The 26786-nt window shown below is 28.7% G+C and overlaps 1 protein-coding gene across 4 annotated transcripts in view; it reads right to left on the bottom strand.

Annotated features, from left to right (window-relative positions):
* The window catches only part of LOC107455573 (epsin-2), a 33075-nt gene that overhangs the window by 2477 nt on the left and 3812 nt on the right, over nucleotides 1-26786 (bottom strand). For 3 of the 4 annotated variants that reach the window (XM_016073196.5, XM_016073197.5, XM_016073194.5), the window contains exons 2-9: nucleotides 26462-26540; nucleotides 25340-25633; nucleotides 21703-21936; nucleotides 17244-17304; nucleotides 15578-15909; nucleotides 12854-12917; nucleotides 6742-6831; nucleotides 3326-3478 (exon numbers count right to left, since the gene is read on the bottom strand). In XM_016073196.5, the coding sequence (XP_015928682.3) occupies nucleotides 3326-3478; nucleotides 6742-6831; nucleotides 12854-12917; nucleotides 15578-15909; nucleotides 17244-17304; nucleotides 21703-21936; nucleotides 25340-25615 (1210 nt within the window). In that variant the 5' untranslated portion in view covers nucleotides 25616-25633; nucleotides 26462-26540. The remainder of the gene's footprint in view (nucleotides 1-3325; nucleotides 3479-6741; nucleotides 6832-12853; nucleotides 12918-15577; nucleotides 15910-17243; nucleotides 17305-21702; nucleotides 21937-25339; nucleotides 25634-26461; nucleotides 26541-26786) is intronic. The other variant, XM_043042610.3, reaches the window with a different exon arrangement.

Raw genomic sequence — 26786 nt, 5'->3', positions numbered from 1 at the left:
TCCTGTATTTTCCAGGTTTTCCCTGTGGAGTGGCAACCCTGAAAATGCTTTTTTAAACCAATGGTAATTTATAAAAACAAATTGACAGTTTACCCATGTGCAACTCCCATCCTCATTCTTTGTGACATCCATGCATTGTTTCGAAGAAAAGGTTTTTAAATTGTTCAAATTCTCATGGTGGAAAAGATATGTTGACGATAATTTTGTCTTACTAGACACGATACTCACGAGCTATTTTCTGTTATCAACTTGGTTGACTCCAACATTCTATTTACTATATCGTAAAAATTAATTTTATTTTACCTTTTTAAGATGTTCTTGTAACTAAATACAGTAGAGAACCATTTATCCAGTAAACCGGGGAGAATTTTTCTTGGTTTTCCCGCTATTTTAAAATATAAAGATAAGCGGAAATTTAACTCATCCTTGAAGCTGAGTAGAGGGAAAGGGGAAAATTTTTCTCCTCCTTCGCCCAGAGAAACTTCAATTCTTCCTCTAACCTTGAAGATCGAGAGGGGGCAGGGAAGGGACAAATGTTTTATTTTCTCCTGTGTCAGTTGTTTTTCTGATAAGCTGCCGTCAATCGAACTCAAAGGAGTGGCATGCTGTTTTCGTTTTCTCTTTGGTTTACGAGGGGGTGGGGAAAAGGCATTGCACAAGCAAATCAATGAATGTCCAAGTTAAGGAACTTGAAACTTCTGGCTAAGAGTATTGATTTTAAAGGTGAATTTTTTTTAAAAAAAATTCCGTTGATCTTATAATATCCTGCCTTGTTCCAAGTTTTAATATTTATGTTAGTGCCTTTTTAAATATCGGTTCCGTTTGATAATTTTCAAGCGTTGTTTTTATTTAGATTAATAAGTTTTCCTTCCATCATCCCCCCTCCCGCATAATAAGGTATGAAATATAATGCGTTTTTCAATTATTGGTTTTGTTTTATATTAGTTAATGCGAATTTTGTATTTTTTAAACTTGTTTTTCTTGTCTAAACTTGCAAATAATTTTATCCCTTTAAATGTTATTTTTCTACCATTTTTTTCTTTTTTTTTTTTTAAATTTAGGAGATATTTTAGATTTTTTCTTATTTTAAAAAGTTCTTCACTTTTTACCTGTAATTTGGGTTTGATAAAACATCGATTAACGTCACTTTTAGCCGATCCAGAAAACCGGGAAATTCAGACATCCGGGATAGAGATGGTCCCGAGCATCCCGGTTAATTGGTTCTCTACTGTACTATGATAATTTTTCCAGCTCTGTTTATTGTAAATATTTTGCCGTCATCCTCCCCCCATGTTAGTTCTAACTTCTCTAATTGTGGGAAAATTTCTGCATTTTAAGTTTTTGTTTCTGGTTCACCAAACCTTTGCCCCGATGCTTCTTTTTGAAAAACTCCAAGCTTAAATTTCTCCATTTGTTTGGATTTAACTCATCTATAGCTGATTCAGCTCTTGCTAAGCTCACTAACAACACTTCTCCTCAAATATTTACTGAGAACTTGTCATTTTTGTTTTTTCTCCAGCTAATATATTGTCCCATTTTGGTTTTAAAGTCATTTTTAAGCCAGCTAGCAAAATTAAATCTGTCTTTAAAAGAACTTTTTATTTTCAATAATCGCTCAAAAATTTACAACAAATCTTGTCAATGTGACCTCTACTATATCAAACAAACTAGACATGCTTTAAAATTTAGACCTAAGGAACATAATAGATATGTCGTTCATAAAGAATAAGAGAAATCATCAATCGCTGCACATTGTTGGAATCTAGGACATAAATTCAATTAAGACAATGCCAAAATTATGTCCACGTTAGTCACATTAATTAATCTTGAGGAAATCATCATTTATTCATATAAATGCTGATCCCCTTGTTAATTTCTCACCACTCCTTCATAGGGCATGGAAATGCATTTTACTCTAATTTGCTTCTCTCAGTCACAGTGGTTTTCCATGTTCTGTCTTTTTGTATTTAATGTTTATTTTCTCTCAGCTACTGAGGTTTTCAAGTTTCCTTTCTCACCTTTGCTTTATATTTTACTTTGGCAACTTTACGTTTTATATTTCAAACCACTTTTATCTCTTCTCATTTACGCCTGACAAGTCTTGAAAATTGACGCTTATTTTTGAGCGCTTGAAACATGTCGACTGTCTTGTCAAATTTGTATATTTTTGAAGAAAGAAGTTTTTTTAATCAAGTAAAACCATGTAAATGCAGGATTTGGATTTATTGAAAATAGAAATTTTAAAACAATGAAAATCAAAAAAGTTAGAGAACCTTATAATTGTAAAATTTGTATCTTATAATTGTATAACTTATAAATTTTTGCATTTATGATTTCTTTTAACAAAATTATTTTACTTAGACCAGTGATTTAAAAAAAACTTATACATTTTTGCATTTATGATTTCTTTTAACAAAATAATTTTACTTAGACCAGTGATTTTTAAAAAAAAACTTATACATTTTTGCATTTATGATTTCTTTTAAAAAAATTATTTTACTTAGACCAGTGATTTAAAAAAAAAGAAGAAAATACTATATTTAAAATGTCATTCAAAACAAGTTGATTTAAAATAACAAATCCTGCTGCAAAGCGATTTCGTTTGCTCATATTTCTCATTTTAGAAAATTTGCTTTAAGGTGGTTAAAAAAAAAATTAGGCTGAAAGTTTAAGTTTGCCGATAAAAGTGATATTCTTAATTCCAAATTTAAATAAAAAAAAAGATTATTTAATTTATACATTCTAAACCTTCAACAACAGTAAGAAAACATTTTTGATTTGCAAAATTTCACAAAAATACCAAGTTTATATACTCCTCTTGTTATACACTCAAAAAATAAGAGCCAACTCTGCATTTCCAAACATTGGAATTTTCCAGTCTTAAGAAAGAAAAATAATAGTTTATTTATTGCTTTGACTTTGCAATAATAATCATTAACATTTAAAAGAATGTGAAGCAATCATGTAATTAAATATATAAAAAAAACTTAAAACATTTAAAGCTAGGGAATATGCAGTCCATTCAAATGCTAAGGAATACTTATATGCTAAGAAAAGCTTCCCACAGTTAGCCTGATGGCAAGGGGACTCTAACCCATCATCTGTCTACCACTGAGGACATTTTACGTCAGCACAGTGGTCAATGCAAGCCGGGTGCCGAATTCATATTGACCAGTCATTGCTGGGATTCAAACCCAGTTCACCTCAATGGAAGACAAACATGCTCTATCTCTTGAGCCATCGCAGTTCATAAATTTGATATAATTATTACTTACACCACTCTTATGTTTTACAGATGTTGAAACCAGGGAGTGCATATACTTACCAAGTGTTCTAGAACGAGGAGCCGAAGGATCGAAATTGATTAGTGTAGATTCAGTACCACTTAAGAAAGCATCTAAAGATCTAACACCGTCTTTGGATGATGATGACACATCGGCAGATATCGACTTTCTCATGTTCATCATATCAAAGGAGCCTAAACATTAAATAATAAAAATTTAGCTCCTTTATTTTATTTGAAAACATACAAACTAAATGCAAAGAAATATTTATCCATGTAATCGCATAACATTAGCAATGAGAGGAAGAACATGGCATAAGTTTTAATAATAAAATAATGATCTTTCAAGAGTATTACATAGAAACTACAAAGATTGTCGTTTCAAAAATAAAAAGGGCAGAATCCTTTTGTTTAAAAGTCTGTCATAGCTGCAGAGGCTTCATAAATATAGATAGTTCTGCATCAATCAAAGATTGGATAAGTGAAATTTGTACTTATTCTTTTTTTAAAAAAAGTGAAGAATAAATATGCCTAAATGCAATGCATAATTTAATGAAAAAATATAGCGCCATTTTTATATAAGGTTTCTATTTTAAACCGTATACAAAACCTTTGATTAAAAAGTAAACCTTTAATAATTCTCTCTTCTGTTTGAGAAAACATATGTTATTCAAGTTTTAGACATTTTGAATTTTTTTTCTTCTGGTCTCTGAGGATTTGAATTGTCCTGTACAGTGTGCTAAAAAAAATAAAATAATAAAAAGGAACAATCTAAATAACTTTTGATCTAATGATCAGATTTTCACAATCTAGGAATCAATCTTAACAGTTCGAGGGTGAATTTAACTATGTTAAATACATAGCGCAGACGATATTTTAAGTTACGAAATCAGACATAACAATGTAATTTATCTGAATAAAAACATATCTTCTTCTCATGGATTCGGGTTTCTGACAAGCAAAATATACAGGCTAGCCACAATCTGGAAAATATGGTCCCCATAGTTTGGTCAGGAAAGCAATCAAAAGTTAGGAGTTCTTAATACTAATTTTACTTTTTGGTATTTTGCCATATCTCAAGAACTTTTTAAGCAAATAGAAAACTTTTTGCACTTAATTATAAGATTTGCCAAATCCAAAGATAAAAATCCTTGAAAAAATTTTTTTAAGTAAATATTTATTATTTTATTTAATAATAGTCAAAGAATTTTTTTAATTTCAAAGTAAACATATGTTTACATAATTTAAAGAATGTAATTTCACATACCAAAGTACAAAATTGGTGAAACAGAGAAATCGAATTTAAAATTCAATCATTCAAAAATCGATTTCTCAGGAACTATTCAATTAAATTTGCCCAAATTTCGTATTTTGCTATATAAAATTACAATGTTTAAAATGACGTAAAATTTCTTACATGTTACAACTCAAAATTTTTTCGACTATTAATAATGAAATAATAAATATTTATTAAAAGTTCAATTTCCTTAAAAACTTTCTAGAAAGTAATCTCAAGATATGGTAAAAGACATAAAAAGTAAAACTAGCATTAAGGGGTGTAAACTTTGGATCGCTCTCCTGATGAAACTATGGGGATCATAGTTCTCGTATTTTGGGTGTCAGAAATCAGTTGAAAAAAATGGTATGCTTGTTCCCAAGAAAGTATGTTTTTGTATCTGATTTCTTAACTTAAAATATTGTCTGCACTCATTAATAAGTGTGTTTGAAGTCTGCTCTCGAACAGCTGAGACCTAAAAGGGAAAAATCCAATCAAAAGTTATTCAGGAAAGTCTGTTCTTTTCTAGTGCACAATACAACAATAGCAACTTATATATAGATATAACGGATGATGCCAGACTTCTAACCTGTGGCCCAGCGAGATTCAATAGAATTTTAATGAATAAACACAAATCATTATAAAAGCCTGCTTAAAAACAGTAAGGTCATCCTTAAAATTATCCATTTGCATGCTAATAACGATATTTTCAAAGAATTAACACAAAGATAAAAGCTGAATTCAAATTGAGGATGATTCTGCTTTAATATTATAATATTGATACCAACATGAATGAAATTAGTTGGCTTATAATTTTTATTGAAATCCAAAAAGGAGTTTTTTAGGAAATTCATTTATTTCCTATGTTACTATGGCAAAAGTAAAATCACACATCAGAAGAAAAGATGAGAATAATTAATTAGATTTTTTAAAACTTAAGGGCTACGCTCATATTTGCGATTTTGAAATAAGTTTTTTCTAAACCTTAATAAGCTGGTCATTTAGAATTATCAAAATAATTGAAGTTATATACTTCAAGAATAAGATTAGGAGTATAGTAAATCTTGATTGCCACAGGTTAGAAGAGAGCAATAGTACTATTTCATATGCTGGTAAATACAGAGAAATTAACCACTATGATTAAAAGGGAGAGTAACAAAGAAAAAATTCCCAAGCGTCAGCTTCCAAGCTTAGTTCCCAAGCGTGCTTGGTACTCATTTATCGACCCACTGAAGGGATTAAAGACTGAGTCAACCTTACCCGGCCCGAGGTTCTAACCCAGGACCCGTGGCACGGGAGCGCGAAGCACTACCACTCAACCACTTGGCGTTAAGTTTAAATACAACAATGATAATATGATATTGAGTATATTTTTTCCTCCTTTTCCCTTCTTCACTCAGATGCTTCCCAAAAACACAATTGGTCAAAAAAAAAAAAAAAAAAAAATGGTAACCAGTTTACAACACACACACAAAAAAATATTTATTAACAATGGTAAAAGATTAGAAAATTAATATAACCAAGACACCTAAACAATTCACTTCCGCTCTATATCAGAGCATTCCCTCCTCTGTCTTTTTACAATATCTACCTTGATGACAGTGCCATCACAACATGGAGGCATGACAGATAATTTTATTTTTAAAAGGTAAGGACAAAATAATTGTGCATTAAATAGAAAATAATTGGTTTACAATAAACTTTCATTGTGATTTTTCTGAAAAAATTCATTTTCCATTTCGAAAAAATTTGACATAACAAGGTTTTGAGAAGAAACTCTTTGACATAGGAATTGAAATTAATATTAGGTAGATATATAATGCGAAGGGAAAAAAACATTTTTTTTTGACATACGAAGGCTTACGAGATATTGAGAGTATGCTGTATTTATAAATATGTTTAATTTATTATTGATGCTGTAACTCTTAAAAAAAAAAAAATTAAATCCAGGATAGGAAAAGAAAAGCATTAATTTTGTGAGAATTTAAATATATAAAAATAGAATTTTAGAAAAAATATCAGAAGTTGGCAGTTATACAATATAGTAATGTCAAGTTTTTTTGCTTGAAAAAAAAATAAAAAATTTAAAAATAAAAAATTATAACTCTCTGAGTCGTTTAAAGTCTCTGTATAATCATACAACAGGAAGCCATAGTGTAGAAGAATAAAGAAGTTAACTTACTAATATTTTCTTGCAATGCAGTAAAATCTTCATTTGAATTTATACTGCCATTTGAATTTTCTAAAGATGGACTCCATGGATCATTTTTCACTGAAAAAAAAACATTTATAATAAAATTAAGAGAGTGCCTAAATGTTTCTCCTTAATTAATTGTTGCAAAAGGAAATTTGATTTTCTAGAAAGCAATGTTAAGTGCTCATAATTTAACTCACTCAGTGGCAACAGCACTCACACTGATTTTTCAGAGACACATCTTATTGTTGATGACTCAATAGATAACAAACAATGAAATTCTTGATAATGAACGAACATAGAAAGGTGTCAATAGGGTATAAGCAAGGGTAGCCGTCACAGAATGCAAACGAAAATTACAGCAATGTTTATTAAAATGCTATGGAAAGTGACCTGCTTCAATTAGTAGAGAAACTGTAAAATTTTTTTCTAGTTTTGGAACTAAAAAAAGATCCGCACTCCGAAAATGGCTTTGGACATTTTTAAGCTGTCCAAACAAACATTTTTTCCATTGACAGGGTTGCCACAGAAAAAATGAACAAAATAGTTGCTTTTAATAGCCTAAAACATGAAAATAGTTGAAGAAAACTATGAAAATAGTTGAAGAAAACTATGACAATAGTTGCCTAAATAAGAACCAAAATTTTTCAATAATATGACTAAAATTTTATTAAATGACTTCATTGTCATATACAATGATCCATTTAGTCAAGTTGGAGGCAAATATGATAATTTTCTTATAAACGCTAGTGTTCTAGCACTAAATTTTTAACATAAAAAAATTTGTATATTAACAGAAAACTAAAAACTTTTAATTATAAGAACTCATTCAAAAAAGACTTTTTCATTAAAACGACATACTTTTTCTAAAAAAATTTCCCTTTTACTAATAATTGTTTTAGCAAATATATATATATTTCATGCACCGTAATATCATATTAAAAGTAGGGTTTCTTAAAATCATGCGAAATTTCGTAGCAATAATCGTTGAAAAGGTGATCGAGAAGCGAAACAGGCTTACAATGTAATTTGTGCAAATTGAACAAATTAAAAAGGGATGACTAAAATTTGCAATTTAAAATATTTTTTATTTTTTAAGAAAAAAAACTCAGTGCGCTCAGAAGCTTCCGAGGGACGCAGGTTTTCAACCCAATTTATGATTTTCAAAAAAACATCGCTACGAGTACAGAAAAATTTTCCAATAGTCACCTTTTCCTGAAAATAGTTGCTTTTCAGGCAAAAGTAAGTCCCCTAACGCCAAAAACAGTTGCATTTTAGTCGCCTGTGGCAACCCTGCATTGACAATAAACATCAAAAGTCCCCAGGAGATGATTAATTTTAATACAGTCGAAACATTTTGAATTTTCTATTAATGAAATAAGAGTGACGGGACCACCTATTCTTATCCTAGGTGGCATTATCTATGGTCAAAAAGGTAGAGAAACAACGATTACTTTCATTAATCAAAATTAAAAACGTATATTGTATCCTTGATAGGAAATCAGAGTCTAGTATCCATTTATAAATGTCTTTTTAATAGATGCATAAATGAAAGGCTTCATTAGATTCATCAATTATATATATATTTTTTTGAAGTGATTTAATAGGTGTTTTATTTCAGAGATAAAACACACAGTATTTACTACATATTTTGTGATTTTATTTTTCCTCACACTTTTCGAAGCTCTGGACGTATGCTATTTAGTCATTTTTTTCTTGAAAATACGGTAATTGGATAACTTAAATGCTTAGCTTTAAAATTTTCTTTCAAAAATTAGGATAGATTTTTATTTTTTCTGCTTTCCTTTAGTATATAATAGTTGTTTTTTTATAGGCATTTTATGATAGCACTGCAATTTTAAAAGCGTTTCTGATAGACATCATCTCTTTAAATGTTTTATGGATAATTTTTTACGGAAAATATTATTTTTAGCATTAACGCTTTGTTTTAAGAATTAGGAAGATATATATTTTTTTTCTTCTTGCAACTATAAAACTTCTTTCAAAAGCTGTTAGCTTATCTTTTATCTTAAATATTTCTAATTATCTTAATATATAATTATCTTTATTCAGGGTGTGTAGTCAAATCTTTCAACAAAAAATAAACACCTTTTCAGTACTTCTTAAGCACTCAAAAAATATTTTTAAGCACTATATACATTAATAAAAGGCAAAATAATTTTCTAAGACTTACATAATCATAATAAAATAACTAGTTTCTAACAAAGAACTTTTTTCTTGATTATATTAGCTACCATAAAAAGATCGAAAGCTTTTTCGGTTCGATTTGAAAGGGTGGAAAATGAAGCCTGAAATGGAGAATATCTAGCAAAATACAGCAATGCATATGTGAGTACAAGAATCTCTCCGAAACCAACTCAGTAGGCGCACATGTGGGCTCGCAAGTATTTCATCAAAGATGTAAAATGATTCGCATTTTCAGATCAATAGTACACTGAAATGGATTGTGGTTGAATGAATTGTCAAAACGTTGAATAGAACAATCTGAAAAGCACGCGTTTGCATAATACGTGTAGTAAATTGACATGGTACCAAAAAAAATTCTTTTTCGAAAAAGGAAATATTAAACACTTTTTTTAAAAAACCCACTGAAAAAAGCACCTTTGAGGGTTTTTAAAAAAAGAAAAAAAGCACCTTTGAGGGTTTTTAAAAAAAGAAAATAAGCACCTATAAGCACTTTTTAAAAATGCTACGCACCATCCTAAACATTTCTATAAAGGGTTTTTCCCCTTTACCCCATACCAATAATACAGGTAAGTTTTGACTATTTTCTTAACCTTGCTAATCTCTCCTATCTTATTTCTATATAAAAAATAATGTTTATTAATGATTTTTTAAAAAAAATGCTGCTATTCGGCGGATTGTCTCGGCAGAATATTCAGTATTTGGCCAAATCACTATTCGTTACATCCCTAACTTTTTATTCTATATATAATTATAAAAAAATAAAATTGCATTGAATATATGCTTGCACCTCAGTTTTTTTTAAATGCAATAATTATTATTTTCAAAGAAAGAACTTTTTTTAAGAAAGAGCCAAACTTCCTAATACAGTGAGTGAATAAAAAGGATATAAAGAATAACTTTTAGAAGAGACTTGTTTTAATGGTTCAAAGAGTTAATCTCAAATATGCTAATTTAGTGCTAACTATAAATTAAATTACAAAATCAGAAACAAGAATGTACTGAAGAAAAATGTATTTTTTTCCTGATGTTTTTGGTCATAGATCTAGAGCTAATTGACTATTTCAGTTAATTCCTCCCCCACTTATGAAACTTTCTAATCCAAAGATAGTTTCATAAAAAAAAAGAACTTTTGAAATTATTTATATTTTTTTAATAATAGCTGAATAAAGGTTTAAATTGTAAACCTTACAAGCTTTTGCTTCATTTAAAACTATGTAATTTCAAATATTAAAATGCAAAATTTGGATAAATCGGTTAAAAAGATTTCGAAAAATTAAAAATATGACTTTTTTTAAAAAATTTTTCACTCTAATTATTAAATTAATTTTGTTCAAAACTTGGATTTTGTAATATATTTTTAAAAAATTATAAAAATGTGTATGAATATTCAAAAATTTTTTCAAATAGTATTAAATGAAATATAAATAATTAAAAAAAAATTTTTTCATCTACCTATGGGTAAACAAGTTTCAAGAATTTAATTGCGCTATTAGTTTTAGATCTATGATCAAAAAGTTTGTTAAACATTTAAGGATTAAAAATTTTGACAGCTCACATGAATAAATTAATTGGACTACATTTCGCAAACTGCGGCTCATGTTTACAGCTGTATCCGATACCGATTCCTGTTACCTAATTGTAAGCTCTATGGAATCAAATTGTGATATCAATTTGATTGCAACTTTTAGTAACGTTTCTGCAACCGTAGAAAGATGTATAAATCACATTTTTGTTACATAACTGTGATACAGCAGAGAACCAATTATACGGGATGCTCGGGACCATCGCTATCCCTGATGTCTGAATTTCCCGGTTTTCTGGATCGACCAAAAAGTGTCGTTAATCGATGTTTAATCGAACCCGAATTACAAGGAAAAAGTGTAATGCATAAAGTAAGAGAAAAAAAAAGGTACTCCTATAAGTTTAAAAAGAAAAAAAAATGGTAGAAAAATAAGTTTAAAAAATACAAAATTCTCGTATTTATTTTTTAAAAATAATTACAATTCCTAAATAAACTATTATAAACAAAACCAATGGTTAAATAACGCAATATATTTCATACCTAATTATACGGGGGAAACGATAAAATAAAAGGAAAACTTATTAATCTAAATAAAAACACTTGAAAATTATCGAACCGAAACGATAGTTGAAAAAGGCACTAGCATAAATATTAAAACCCGGAACAAGGCAAGATCAACAGAATTTAAAAAAAAAACCTAATGATAAAATTTATGAATAAAAAGAATTAATTTATTGAGTGCGAAATTTATCGCGAAAAGAAAAAAAAATCAAACATAGTGGAATCAGAAAAACAAAACTGCAATCTGCTTCATAAAATAATCCTATGCTTAAATTAATAAACAATTCTCCTTTTATTTTTTTTTGTTGATAAAAACACGATATTTAATTACAGCAGATGTGATTCCACATCAATAAAAACTTGCAAATGATACCGCACTTCCAAAGAATGAGAATTTATTCAGAAGAAAAAGATTTTATTTTTATTAATCGATGTCAAATAGATAAATATATTTTTTTCTTTCATCTTTTGTTCACTGATATGCATGCAATGCATTTTCCCCACCCCCCTCGTAAATCAAACAGAAAACGAAATCAGCAAGCCACACCCTTGTGCTTGATTGACAGCCTAAAGGAGAAAATAAAACATTCCACCCTTCCCTGTCTTCAAGGTCACAGAGGAAACTTTCTCTGGGTAAACGGCGGAAAAAATTCTCCCCTCCATTACATTTTCCTCTACTCAACTTCAAGGATGAGTTCAATTTCCGCTTTTTTCATAATCGTTCTAGTTTAAAATGGCGGGAAAACCGATCAAAATTTTTCCCGGTTATCTGGATACCGGATAAATGGTTCTCTTCCGTATCTGGTGCTGTATGAGTTAAACACCTATTACAGGGTTTCCACTCAATTTTAGAAAGAAAAAAATCCTTGACTTTTCCAGGTAAATGTCAATCAAAATCCATACCATATCTATACCATGCAATTTTTCATCAGAAAACTTTGATGTTTTATTTGTAATGTCAAATATTAGATTTTGTGAGCAAAAACATATAATAGAATGAGAAAAGAAACATGGAAAAGTTTCTCTAAAAAGTGGAATTATATAAAATAATTATAATAGATGTTAGAATTACTTAAATTGAATCTCAATAACTGATTACTGTTACTGATAATTCTAATGGTTATTTTATAGGTATGATATAGGGATTTTCAAGGTCTTTTGTAAAAAATTGCAACTTTCCCTGCTTTTTTGAGTTAAAATAAAATTCTCTGACAATTCCAGGTTTTCCCTGACCTGCATTGCAAGCTGTGCATTATCCGGAAAAATCTATTTTTCGGACTTACAGAAGTCTCTGTGATCCTGGATACAGGATTTTCTACTAACTATCTATCTATATATACATAGTATGGAAATGGTCAAACCAAACCTTAACCCTCTAGCCCCTGGGGTCAAAGCAGGGATATATTCACTTGACACCTTAACTGAGTCATCTCTTTAACTACAGTTAAATTAACAATTATTGCAAAATCTCTAATAAAAAAGAATCAAATTATAGATAGTAGGGCACAGCTTTATCAAAAATTACAGAATAATTTAAATTATTAACTATTACATTGTAATACCTGACTATTAGCTAAAAATTTAAAGTTTGGCCAATGATACTTTCATAAAAAGTTTAAATATACTTTAATGTCATCATGATTTAAGTCAGTAAAGAAATTACTACTAAATCGGAAGTCATTATGGAGAAGTCTTCAGAGGAAGGCATTGGCCCAAAATGGACTGGCCAACTATGATGATGATGAAAGAAATTACTGCTAAACAACAAACATATAATTTAAAAAACAAGTAAAATGATTAATTAGTTACCAATATTGTGATTTTTCTCAGGTAATGAATCTGGAGAATCCCAAACGTTGAGATCAGCTGTATTCTACAAAAAAAAAGTAAAATTAAAAGAAAAACTAAATAGAATTGCAAAAAGTAGTTCTAAAGATTAACACTCTATTTATATAAATAATTTAAAAAACACTATGACAAAAAAAAAGAGTAAAATATAATATTTTCGCAGAAAAAATGATAAATAAAATATAACTTTTTCTAATTGGTGCAATCCTACTTCGAATAACCAATATTTTCAAATTATTTTAGATTCATCATTCTAGAAACTCACTTTTATCAAAACTCTTAAAATAATTTTGTGTAATAAAAGATGTGTTATTTTTTAGCAGAAGTAATGACTAATAATAGTCAAACTAATAAACAAATGTAAAAAAAAAAAAAATCATTTTGCTACACTTTTTTTTTTACAAATTCTGTCTTTTTCTAAACTTTAAGCAGCAGTAAGGAAATTTCAGAATAATGTCTAGGGACTCAATGCTTGGAGGCTCTTTCTAATAAAATGTAATCATTTCGCTAAAAAAAAAAAAAAAAAAAAAAAAAAAAAAAAAAAAAAAATTGTTTTATGCTTTTATTTTGTTTTAAAAATAATCTGAGAAACAGTAAATTGTGTCTTATATGTTCTTTAATAGATAATTCATGAATCTATATGCATTGTAATTTGGTCAACAAAAAAGTACTGTATATTTCCAAATATAAGCCTATCTGTGTATAAGACGAAGAGAGCACTTTTTATTTTGAAATTTACTAAAATTTCAAAACAAGTATATAAACAGACGTAAAAAAAACAAGGCATGCTATGAAAGGAAATAATGTACCCCCCTTCCTGTAGTACCAGTAACATAATGGGTAAAAAAGGATGGAATACTTAATTTTAAAAAAAAATAATAACAGTATTCCTTCCTTTCAGGCATTAAGTATTTTTTCTTGTCAGTACTTTTTGCAATATTTATTGATTATTGCTAATAGCTGGCAAAGGGAAAAGTATTTTAGTTGGAGATGTCTGCCTGGAATTTTTCAAAGTGAGTGGATGCAAATATATGGGATGGGAAAAAACTCATACCCATTCTTGCTTAGAGTCCCAAAATTGGAAAAAATAAATTTTTATAAAATAAATAGTGCACTCTCGATAACAAGTTAAGAACTGAATATGTTCTAAAGAGTAGAAAAATATATCCTAAATAGCAGAGTCCTGAAACATAAGAATGACTACTAATAAATAAGCATGAAGAGATAGTTGACTATAAGTCTAAATACAACAATTATAATTTTATTTTTAAAAGGTAAGGACAAAAATGATTGTGCATAAAAATAGAAAATAATTGGCTTATAATGAACTTACATTGTGATTTTAGTGAAAAAATTTATTTTCTCTTTGGAACAAAATTCAACAGGCAAGGCTTTAAAAAGAAACTCTTCAATATAGAAATTCAAATTAACATTAGGTGGATACATAATGCGAAATGGAAAAATATTTTTTTGAAATAGCAAGGTTTTCGAGCTACTGAAGTTTTAGATATCGAGAGTATACTGTAATTAGTTTTTAAGTTCTTAAAAAAAAATATTTTTTACGTTCATTTGACACCATTTACTATAATTGGGGCTGCAGGTTTGTCGCTGCGCGAATTTCCGCGAAATTGTCATCCTTTTTCCTAAAATCCGCGAATTTCTCAATATGTCTTGACTTGCGCGAAAATTGCTTAAAATGTGATTTTTTTTTATTTATTATTTTTATTAAACAGAATTTTTTATTTTCCTGAACCTTAAATTGAACACGTAAAATTGATTAGATATTTAGGGGAGTGAATCAATAGCAAAATGACATGAAAATAATTCAGAGATAAGAGACAATCACAATCTTGACAACTAAGGTGGTCTTTCTACACTTAGGGAGGGTAATTACCTTCCTGAAGTCAGTAAGAGAACAAAAGAAATTGGAATCACAAAAGAAGGAAAATGTTATAAATCAAATCTTTGGCAGAAAAATTGTTATACATGCTATTGCACTGGGCAATGAAATTTCTACTGCCTTTCTACATATCCAGTTAATTTTTCCTAGGCGGCTTCTTGTGATTTCTTAAACATGGATCAGTTTCTTAGATGAAGGGGGGGACTAGTAGTTAGTAAGGTTGTTAGTACTTGTAACTAGTAGTTTGAATGTAGAATGTTTGAGCTTTCACAGCAATTACTTCTTACAAAGCAACGGTCAAGGAATTGCGCGTTGGTGAAGGAAAATTGATTGAGTTTTGGAAATCAAATACCGAATGCTCCAAAATTGGCAGAAGTGGCAATTCGAAGTTTGTCGGTGCCTAAAAACAGCGCTGACGCAGAAAGATAGTTTTCTAAGTATAAAAATGTATTAAGTTATGAAAGACGAAAGATAAATGAGAAAAATCTGACATTGTACAATACTTTGCACCAAAATTCTGTTCATTTAAATGAAAATATTAATATTGCTTGAAATTCAAAGAAATACTTTTGTTGTGTATTTTCAAGCTTTCTTTATTATTTGCGCAATTTCCGTCTTTTGCACCATTTGTATAATAAATTTTTTTATGTTTAGAATTTGTGTAATTTTCAAAATTTCCCGCGAATTTGGGGTCTTTTTTCCCGCGACAAACTTGCAGCCATAACTATACAATAGAATAAGTTGGAGAAAAAAATCAGGCATGAATGGGTTAAAGAACTCCTTACTTTAGAGGTGGTAATGGGCAATCCCCAAGGATCGAGCAATGGCGTGGGTGAGTTGCTGTTAGGATTCGTGTTCAAGTTGAGCCCCAACAAGTCCTCCATGGCAGACGAAGACTGTTGCAGCTGCGATTGCTTCTCGTTCGGAGTATCCACTTTCTTCTTAAATTCCTCTTCACTCTCAGAGAGAGCCATCTGGAGCCTGAGGTCATCATTCCTCTTGATGCGCTCTGCCTGATCCGCCTCCTCTTTGCTCATCGCCAAAGCCAACTGCAGCTGCAATTCCTCTTCCCCTGCCGTCTGTGGACGAGCGTGTTCGAGCTCAGACAAGGAAAGAGCTGCAACAAAGCTCATTAACAACAGCAATGCAACAAGTTACTCAATTTAATCTTAAGAGCAAAAATGTAGAGTTAAATGACACAAGGACATTTAAATAAATTTTTTTTAAATAAATTAAAAAAATTTTAGAATGTATATTTTATATTATAGAATTGAATTAGTACAGAATTAACATTGAATATTTTATAAATTATGTTGATAGATTTAATGATGAAAAAGAAATATGTAGCCTCCAGGTTTTAAATTAAAATCAGTCTTTAAAATTTTCGGAGCCTTAAAATTTTGACACAGACCACCATGAATAATTAACAGCAGTCATTCAGATTAGCAATTGTATAGGTATAGTATGCAATCTTCTTTTTTTATTTTTGGTTCTGTGTTTTGGTAAGTGATTTCTGTCAAAAAATAGCATATTCTATCATAACTGTGAATATTACTTATTCTCTTACTGTAATTTTTCATTTAAATTCACTTTATTAACCTTTTCCTTAAAAAATCTATTAAAGATATGTGAACAAATCAGTAAAAATACATACAGACTAGCAATGTCTTTTAGTTACTGTTCCTTCAGACCAATGACTGTATTTTCTTAATTTTTATCCCAGGTTTCAAAGTGTGTCATTAAATTTAATACTTTTGTTACTACATTAATATTAAGGTATAGAAAATATCTTGAACAAAATGAACCTGCAGAAAAAAAGATCTGTGTAATTTCTTTCAAGTGTAGTTAGCTTTTTTTAAAAAAGCTTCCAGTAGAATAGATATTAAGAGAATAATGTGGAAATTAGAAGGTCGGTCATTAATAATTATTCCTCAAAATATGCGAGAGTTGCTATAAAGTTATTATAAATATTATAATAATACATTATTTGGTACTTATAGTAGACAACAAAACGTTAATTGAAAAATGTCATTATGATCACCAGACTTAGATAAAATGAAAATCTTTCTGCAATCAATTTGACTCTTGTAACTAATTTTTTAAGTTTTTGCTGCCACCTAATTTTGACAAAAATTGTAGAAATTACAGATTTTTTTAAAAGTGTTTTAATTTTTATATTGATTATTACACACACCAGATTATTTATTTTTTAAATATAGCAGTTTTTTGAACATATGAAACTAGTAATTAACTTTCTTTGTTTAACCTTATATTTTACTTTCTTTGTACACTTAAAATCCAAGTCATTCAGAAACATTTTAATGCAATCATTTAAAAAATATTTTAATAATTAATATTTTAACTGCTAAAGCAACTGTGGAAGTAAATTCATTTTAATCAGTTGTTATATTGAGGTTCTATGAAAAACTATTTTTTGTGGGAGATTCTTACCTCCGGGAGAGAGCATGTCCTCGTCGTAAGAACCTTGACTGAAGTCAGATGACCCAAATTGCTGAAAATCATTGTTTGAAATAAATAAACTACTTAGAAAAATATCAAAAACAAGAGATAAGCATTTAAAATTCAATGAGTTTGCGGGCAAGGTTCATCAAAGAACACTTTCAAACGACACACAAGAAAACATCTTTCATTGAAGATCGCACACTAAAAAAAATCTAGATCAACAGGGTACATACTCAATTTGAGAGTAAAAAATCCTTCAGTTTTTTCTGATTAGAACAATTCTAAAAAAGTATTACACCCAGCTAGCTATGCAACATATTTTTTAAAAAAGAAGAAAAAAGCATGAAAATAATATTGGCAGTAAATGATAAAAGCATGAAAACTTAAAATTGTATGCATCCAAATTAATACAATAATATGATTCAACCACAAATTAATATACAGTCGTTCCCACTTAATTGGACCACATCGGATAATCGAATAACCCGCTTATATGAATAAAAATTAATGGAACCAAATCATTTGATATTAAACTCCCCCTTTTAAATGGGTATTTGTTGCTTTTTGTCCCCGCATAAGTGCATAAAAGAGATGTACTGAAATGAAGAAAAAAAACTTTATTTTTGAGAAATGTTTCACCAGCTAGAATGGAATTTCCATTTTTCAGTTAAGACAAGGATACAATAGGTGGTCACTTCATTAGTTGGTCTAAACAGGTGTTGGTTAAATTGAAAAACTAATGCTGTCAGTTATACATTGAAGTAAACAAATGGTGTTTCACCCCTTTTTGATTTACTTCATACACATATCATTTAGGATGTAAAAATGGTACAAAGTGATTTGTTTTGTGGTCAAGACTTGTGGTCCCCTTCTAGTGCGCTATTAAATTTGATGAGAAAAAGTTTCACAAACCTAACACACTAGTGTACAATGTATCTTTCTCTTAAGTATAATTATTATAGCTTAATCCACTGAATAACTCTGAGTGGGTTGCAAAGTTGAGAGCGAAAAGGATTGATTTGAATTAATCGGGGGAAAAAACAATGAATCTTGGAAACAATAAATTTTAAAAACTCCCAAACTAAAATAGCGCATTAATTTGGAATTTCTTGAGTTTCGAGGATTGGAAAAAAATAAAAAAATCTGAATGCATTAGAAAGGAATTTTTCAAGTCATGAAAGTCTTAGTAAAAATTGAAAGGAAAAATCTAATTTTGATGAATTGGCGAATTAAACGGGTATAAAAACAGTCTTCAATGACAGATTTTTTCGGAAAGGATCAAATTATATTTCAGTATTTACATCAAACTTTTCACTGACATTGATTTATTTTTATATAACTTTAAATGACATTTGTATTTTATGATACTAACAGACAGTTTAAATTATAATAGCTTATTGATCATAAAACTGAGTTTATTTAATAAAAACATTATACTATGCATTAAATACCATTAATATGTAAAATTTTGCAAAAATTTAGAATTTGAGATTGAATATTGCACTCTCCTTCCGCTTTATTCCATACATTTGGCTGGAACCGATGGTATTGCTTTAGACGGACCAAAGACTGTACCAAAAATACTCAAGATTCCCTAATTTGCCACCAAAGAAAACCTTGAAAAAAAATTAACATTTACCTTTTCAAAAATGAAATAAAAATCTATACTTTTTTCCTCAGTATTTTATTAAAATCAATTTGATACCACCTGAGCCTTCCTAGAGGCATAAAATTGTGATAAAAAAAGGCTGTTCCATCTTTTTTTCTTCTTTTTTTTTTAATTGTTAAGATAACTGTTTAATATCAGGTCACTTATGCTCAAGCAATTACTTATTCAGCTTGCTGAACAAAAAAAATTTTTTTTTAAATTTATAATGAAAATAATTTATAAGGAACTCCAAGAGTAAATTTAAAAATTTTAATTAACAGTAGTAAAATTGTGAAAATAGATTCACATTTCTGAGGGGGAAAAATATTTTGTTAAATGTAGAGTTTACCATTTAGGGTGTAGAGTGCATGAAAAAAATCTGACTGCCCTGAATAACTTTTGATCTACTGATCAGATTTTCGAGTTCTAGGACTCAATAGCAAATATGTTAATTAATTAAGTAGAGGATATTTTAAATTACAAAATCAGGTTAAAAAACATACTTTTCCTGAATGAATAGTACCTCTCCAGCCCCTTGAGGGATTTGGATTCCTGACACTCAAAATTGAGGGGTATATGCAATCTGGGAAATAAGGTTCCAATAGTTTGTTCAGGAGACCAGTCAAAAGTTAGGCCTCCTCAATGCTAATTTTATTTTTTGCATATTTTGAAAAAGTTTGCAAACAGATACATAATTTGTTTATTTAAAGATAAATCTTGGCAAAAAATAATATTTGTTAATTTTATAAATTATTTTTTTTAATAGTCATTAAAAAATAATTTTAAATTACACATTCTAAAATGATGTAAAAATCTTTCGTTTCTGTGCTAAAAGTGTTAATTTTTCTAAGCAAGTTTCACTTTATGTAACTTTAAATAGCCAAATGTAACCTTAAATGGTTTTAGCATGAGTTGGTCAAATAGTTTGAGTTATCCAATTTTAAAAAAAGTAGTATATTTAAAATTTAATTTCTCAAAAACTAATAAATCTATTTCATCCAAATTTCGGTAATTAGTCAGATAAAATTACGTTCCATAAAGAGATGAAAAATTTTTTATATCTTACAATTCAAAAATTTTATACTATTATTAAAAAAAATTAATAAATAGTTTTTAAAAATTAATTTTACATGCAAAATTCTCAAGATATTGCAAACTAAACAAAAAGTAAAATTATCATGGAGGGGTTTAAAATTTAGACCACTTTCCCGAACAAACCATTGGGACCACATTTTCCAGATTGTGGATACCCCAATATTTTGAGGGCAAGGAATTTGTAATCTTTACCCCAAATAAATAGACATCCATTAAAAAAAAAAAAGCATGATTATTCAGAGAAAGTACATTTTTATGACTGATTTCAAAACTAAAAATATTATCTGTACTAATTAATTTAAGGTCCTGAATATTAAGAAATCCTGAATATATCCTCCTGAACTATTAAGATTGAGTCCTAGTACGTGAAAATCTGCTCATTCAATCAAAAGTTATTCAGGCTGCTTTTTATTTTGTGCACTCAGAATTTATTTTAATAATATAACATTTTCTCAAATTTTACATTCAAAACAAACATAAATCAGGTGCTCATTTAAAAAAAAAAAGATACAAATAATGTATAAACAGAAAAAAAAAAGAAATTATTTTTTAAAGGACATGTTTTTAAAACCTATCATATTTTAATTTTATTGAAAAAAAATCTCAAGCAGAATTTTTTCTTCTTCTTCTTACTTTGAAGACATTGTAAAATTTGCAACAATATGCGGTACTGAGCATTTCAATTGTAACGCATGCATGGTGAAGTCTGTTATTTGGATTCACTTATTGTCTCGCAAAAGATAACAAAAAGTTAGCGTTATTTTTACAGGGTTTAAAGTTTTTTTAATGGTAGCAAAATTTAAGTTTCAATGTTCACACCACTAGATGTAAATGATTTGAAAGTTCATATGAAACACTACTTTGTTCCAGCCCTCTGGTTAGGCTCTTAAAATGTTGCCGAATTTAACAAAAATTGTGGAAAGCTTTAGTTTCAAATTATCTACCACTCTGTAAAATATTTTTCAAAGAGTAGTTGTTTTGTGTACTAGTTGACAGAACTGTTTTTATAACACTGATCAATAATTAAGTTATTACAGTAGAGTCCTGACTATCCGTCTTAATGTGGACCATGTCTAACTCGAAGAGTATGAAAAAGGAAAGAGTAGGTATAAATGTAATATGCTTAACAAATACAAAATTTATATGAGTGCACCACATGCAATTCATATTATAATTAAAAACTCTTTACGAGAATGAAAGAGTTTTTACTTCAATAAGCCCTTAATTGTTTTTTGTTTGACATTACTTTGGCACTTTTCTTTCAGCTACACTTCACCATTTTTAGGGATCACAGGAAGGCTGTTGTCGCCTCTTCTCGTCCTTCTATTAATTCAATAGCACTTCCGGTGAGTTTTAGTCCATCTGTATGAGAGATTTTTATAAGTTGATTTTCCTTGTCACTGTCTACAGCATCTTGGCTAGATTAATTTTCATTATTGACGATATTAACGATCATCGGATCAAGTTGTTGGATTTCGTCTTCCTGAGTGTTTGGAAGATAAAATTTAGATTTTTTTCCCCGGCAGTAGTTTTAAAAATAAAATAATAAACTAGAATAAAAAACTCCTTGAAATATTTTGATAGCTTGGTTAAAACGGAAAGTCGGATAATCGGGGCTCTACTGCATTTATTATCAAAAAACACTGCATCTCTCAAAAGCATTTTGAAAAAAAAAAAAAATTGTAGAGGAAAGTAAGAAGAGACCTTTGGAACAGTGGTGTCTTGTTGTTTGACATACGAAGTAGACCGCGCAAATCTTTCCCGAGCTTTGAGAGCTCTAGCCCTTTCATTCTTCAGTCTCTCCTCATCTTTCAGGAGGGCAACCAGCTGTTTTGCTTTTTCACGAACATTGATGCCCTGGTCTTTACTCTCCTCAAAGTACTGGAAATCTTTTAGGGTCTGAATCGCAAAGATATTCTCCTTACACTGTTGGGTCACCTGAAAAATACATTACAAAACAGTTTTTAAATGTTTATTATTTGTCCCCAATGCAAACAAAATTATATGCATTGAAGTGCTCCATTTTTTTGTGATTTGGCTTGGATGTGATAGCATAGCAAATATGAAAAAAAAAAAAAAAAAAAAGATGGAGACTTCTTTTCAACGCAAAAAATAAAAACATGGCACACCAGCAGATTTATGTTACTGAAATTAAACTGAACTATAAAAAAAAAAAATACTAATAAAATTCTTTGTTTGGTCTAACTATCAATAGATATAGAACCTAAAAAATGTGCACATTGATAGAAAAATTATAGGGTAGAAAATTTTACAAACATTTTGATTTTAATTTTGGAGTATCAATTAAATGCAATTTTTTTCAAAAATAAAATTTTGTACTTTCTAAAGATTTAGAATGTTTTAACAAAGTTATTAGTTTATTTTTAAATTCTTTTACATTCAAGTAACATACATATTATTCAGTTTTCAATAATACTGTTCTATCCTACCATTAAAGAAGTGTTATTCTAAAAGAATAAAGTGTGTTTCATTATCATTGGAAAAGATCTACCTGATTTTGATCTTTTAAGGCAATTAATGTAGAAATTCTGAAGAAATCTTTCCAATCATATTAATTTAAATTTTATAAACTATATCTTTAAATAGGAGATATGTATTTTTTAAAATAGGGACCCTCTTTTAGATACAAAAATCTGGAAGTCCTGGGCCGTAAGCTTCTAAAGTTTATAAGAATCATTGACTTTGGATTCTCACCAAGGACGAATCCCAAATAGCCAATTTCTGTATCTCTATTACAACATTAAAAGTAAAATAAAACCTAACACAAATATCAAACCAGGGTTGATATATTCAATAACAATAACTAAATTCAATAAATTTTATTCCTCATTAAATATAATCAATATTTTCGTTTTTAATCTTTGGTACTTTTTATCAGCAACATCCAGCATCTCAATAATTTCATGAAAATCAGAAGTGTTTAATTAGTATTTAATAGTATTTCTAAGTAAATAATTTCAAGCACAGTCAAATAAAGGTAAAAAATGTTTTTGAAAATTTCATTTTCAAGCTAGCTATTAACTTTAGTCTTTAACAGATAGGAAATTTTAAATTCATCTGAAAGATCCATCTGATGGGAGATTCGATGTCATACAAACACCTCTGACATCAGAGTCTTAAGATGAATAAAATGAGGCACACTTTTTTCTTTTTCAGAGTGTAGCAGATAGGATGCTGGTTATGTAAGAGATTTGCTGACCTTTGAAACGCAGGCTTCGTAATAGGCAAAAAAAAGGGACATTTTTTAAAAAATTCGTATTATTATTTTTTTTTGAGTATTATACATATACCATATACATATTTCCTTAATCAAATTAATTTCCTTTAGCACTATACATATTTCCTTAATCGAATAATTTTTAATTAATGTTTTTAATAATTTCCACATGAAAACACAGTGAATATGCAACTTAACACTTCTGTACACAGAAGTAGTTTTAGTAGAGATGATCTCTCAATTCAACCATTTAAAATGCCTATAATTTGATTACTGTAATCAATAATTTTAAAAGTCATGTGAAAGTGACACATCAATAATTGTGTGACTATAAAAGTTCATCATAAAATATCAAAAATATAGAAAATTGGATGTTTTGAACATAAACTAAAATCAGGAATATCAGGACAGATACAAGCCCTGGAAATGAGTCGTGTAAATCACAAGTTGTAAATGTGTTAGCCTTATAGTACTGACTTTAGACAGCATTGTATATTTTAAAAAAATGAGGCTTCAAATCAGTTTCCTTTTGTTTTGAAGCTAAAATCTGTTATGTGGTTTTAAACCTACAATCTAGTCGGAGTTGTAACATGTTGGGCAATATAATTTTCAAGCTCTGTTTGAAACCAAATTGATGATTTAAAAAAATTAAACAGATTTTCCTCAAAATTTATATAAAAAAAAGAGCATGGGCTATTGCAAATAATGCCTGTTTTCCTGTCCAAAAACCTATTTACTCAAGCTATGTCACAATTTCAAAAAAAATTTATTGTGATAAATAAAATTTTAATTTTTGAACAAGAAACAAGATGAAGACAAGTTTCTGCTTTATTAAAAAAAGTTTAATCTTATTTTTTATATTGGATTATTTATCCTTACGCAAAAACATAAGTTATCAGTATTAAAAGCATATTTATTTATATTTAAAGGTATTCATTTTTCTTGTTCAATGAATTGTGGAGCTTCAAAATTTCTCTTTTCCTATTAAACAAATATTTATTAAAATATGTATTTATTATTTGGTGTTCAATTGTTACACATATAGAATTTTTACCTTTTACCAATGTTCAAGGTTTTGGACACTTAAAGACAGTAAAAACCCATGTGTCCTGTCCAAAACCCCAACACTGATGCTGATACATTCTTAAAAAAAAAGTTATTGTGCTTTTACATTTTAATAACTATTTCCTTTTTTTTTAAGGAAAAAAAAAGGTAAAGAACAGACAAAATTTTTTGATTATTAGTTCTGAAATGCTTAAAAAGCATTAAGAAAAATATCAAGTAATATAAATAGAATATTTAATAGCAAAGGGGAAAAAGGAAAGAAAAAAAGCCACTTAGATGTTTACATATCACAATGAATAAATTGATAAAATAATCATTTTAATGAGATAAAGCACAAAACAAAAAGTTTAATAAATGTGAATGAGTAAAAGATAAGATAAAAATATCAAAGATGTCAGATTTTAAAATTAATTTTTATTTATAGATGTTTCCTCAGCTTCTTTTTTAAGATTTTAATAGTTTAGCTTTCTATTTACAAGAGTTAATTTTTTTTTTAATGATTCCAATGTAAGAATAAATCTTTTAGTAATTTAAGAAAATGATTTCGATTGTTTAAACATTTTACAATTATTGGGGGAAAAAATTAATCAAAATTTAACACTATTAAAAATGCTCACTGTATTAACTTGTAAATGCTACATTTATAATAAAGGTTGCATTTTCTTAAGTTTCAGACATTCAGAATAAATTTTTTTATTCAACATTTTGTTCAAATTTTATAAAGGTAAAGACAGTCGGAATAAAATCTTTGGTTTGACATTCCGTTTAGATTTGGGTTTAATGCTTTGAAAAAATTTTCAGATAATACCAAATTTCATCTTCATTTCTAAAAAGTCAAACTTGCTATAAAATAATAATAATAATAATGAACTCTGCAGTTGGCTAGAGCTTTAAAATACTTTTTAAAAAAAGAAGAAGAAAAAGGTTTAACTATACCTGTGGTTTGTTCACTCAACAAAATCAATTAAACTTACTAATACTCACAAAATTAGAAAGATGATAACACACATTGTTTAACAAAATGCAATCATATGTTACCTTTTCCGAACCTGTCTTGATCAGGTATTCCAGCAGAACGAGTGCCTTGTAAACATGTTTCCAGTTCTTCCCATGATCATTCAATCGCTTCCAAATGACCTGCATTATTTCTGAAAATGCCACAACATTGTAGGTGAGGTCGGCAATTTCACTCATCAGAGTGCCAGACGGTCCCCAAGGGTCATTAGAAGTTGCTTCACGCACTTTTACTTGAGCGTCTGAATAATTCTTTACTACATTCTTAACATTTCTACGTAAGCCATGGACGTTAATCATTTTAGATGTTCTTTAAATCTATCAACAGGGAGAAACATTAACTACCATTGCAAATGCTAATAGGGGGGTAAAAAAAACATATTGAAATACCAAACTTTATTTTTTTTTTAAAAAAAGTATGCTTTAAGGTCATTATATACTCTCAGTTAATTATTTTGGAGACTTTTAAATATAACAACAAAAAAGAAACTCAGACAACATTAATTATTACATATGTTTTTTAATATTAGTTCAGTACGTTCTTGCAACTCTCTGTAATGAAATTTACGGTGGAACGTTAAGATATGAATATTCAAATCAGAGCTAATTTCCATGTCATAATATTATATTAAAAATAACATGGTTTTATTGGCTTGATTTAAATTTACTTCAGTCTATTAGAAATTTTTTTTGTTGGGTAAAGTTTTGTAAAGTGATAAATTTTTTTTACAAAAAAAAATTTTGCAGCAATTTTTTTTTTTTTTTAATTGGTTCAAAAATTTATCTAGGGCTGCCAGAATATCACTTGAATCTCGTTCCCACAATCGGACATACACTGCACCTTTCGTCATCTCATTTGCAGAATTTTGATGGACTTCCCTAGTTTTGGTTCTCTGAATTTATTGTACAACTTTAACTGCATCTAATTCTCCACACATAATTCTTATTTACTGCACTGCACCAAATATACACTACAAACCAAGTATACTAAGTTACTACACATTTGTTTCAAGAAAAAATAATAAGTTGTTAAAAAACTTTGCCTTATAGAATAAGCAACAATAATCTAACATTTGCTTTATAATCCAATTCTAATGTTTGCTAATATACGACACTTTTAATTTTATGTAAAGAAAAATGACTTACTGAGTCTAGTAAAAGAAAGATTTTGAAAAAAAGTTGCCAAAGCAATTATATTCCCGTCAACTGCAAAAGAGCCGTCAAGCTATTTAAAATAAAAATAAATACATTAAAAAATGAATGCATAAAGTGATAAATTGACTATTATTCCACATCTATTTTTAGTTACATAAAATTTTAAAACATAATATTATTATATGAATTACTTTCGAAAGTAGCGCGTTGTATATAGCAGAGGGGGCATGTAAATTATGGTCCCAAGTATTACACTAAAAGTTGTATAGAATCAATAACATACATTACAATAAATTAAAGCAATTCCACAAAAAAA

The sequence above is a fragment of the Parasteatoda tepidariorum genome, chromosome 5 (assembly GCF_982258835.1).
Source record: "Parasteatoda tepidariorum strain Cologne lab strain chromosome 5, Ptep-v5.0, whole genome shotgun sequence".
Classification (NCBI taxonomy): Eukaryota; Metazoa; Arthropoda; class Arachnida; order Araneae; family Theridiidae; genus Parasteatoda; species Parasteatoda tepidariorum.
Note: the sequence above shows the minus strand (reverse complement) of the source record. Positions and strands in the feature narration are given on the sequence as shown.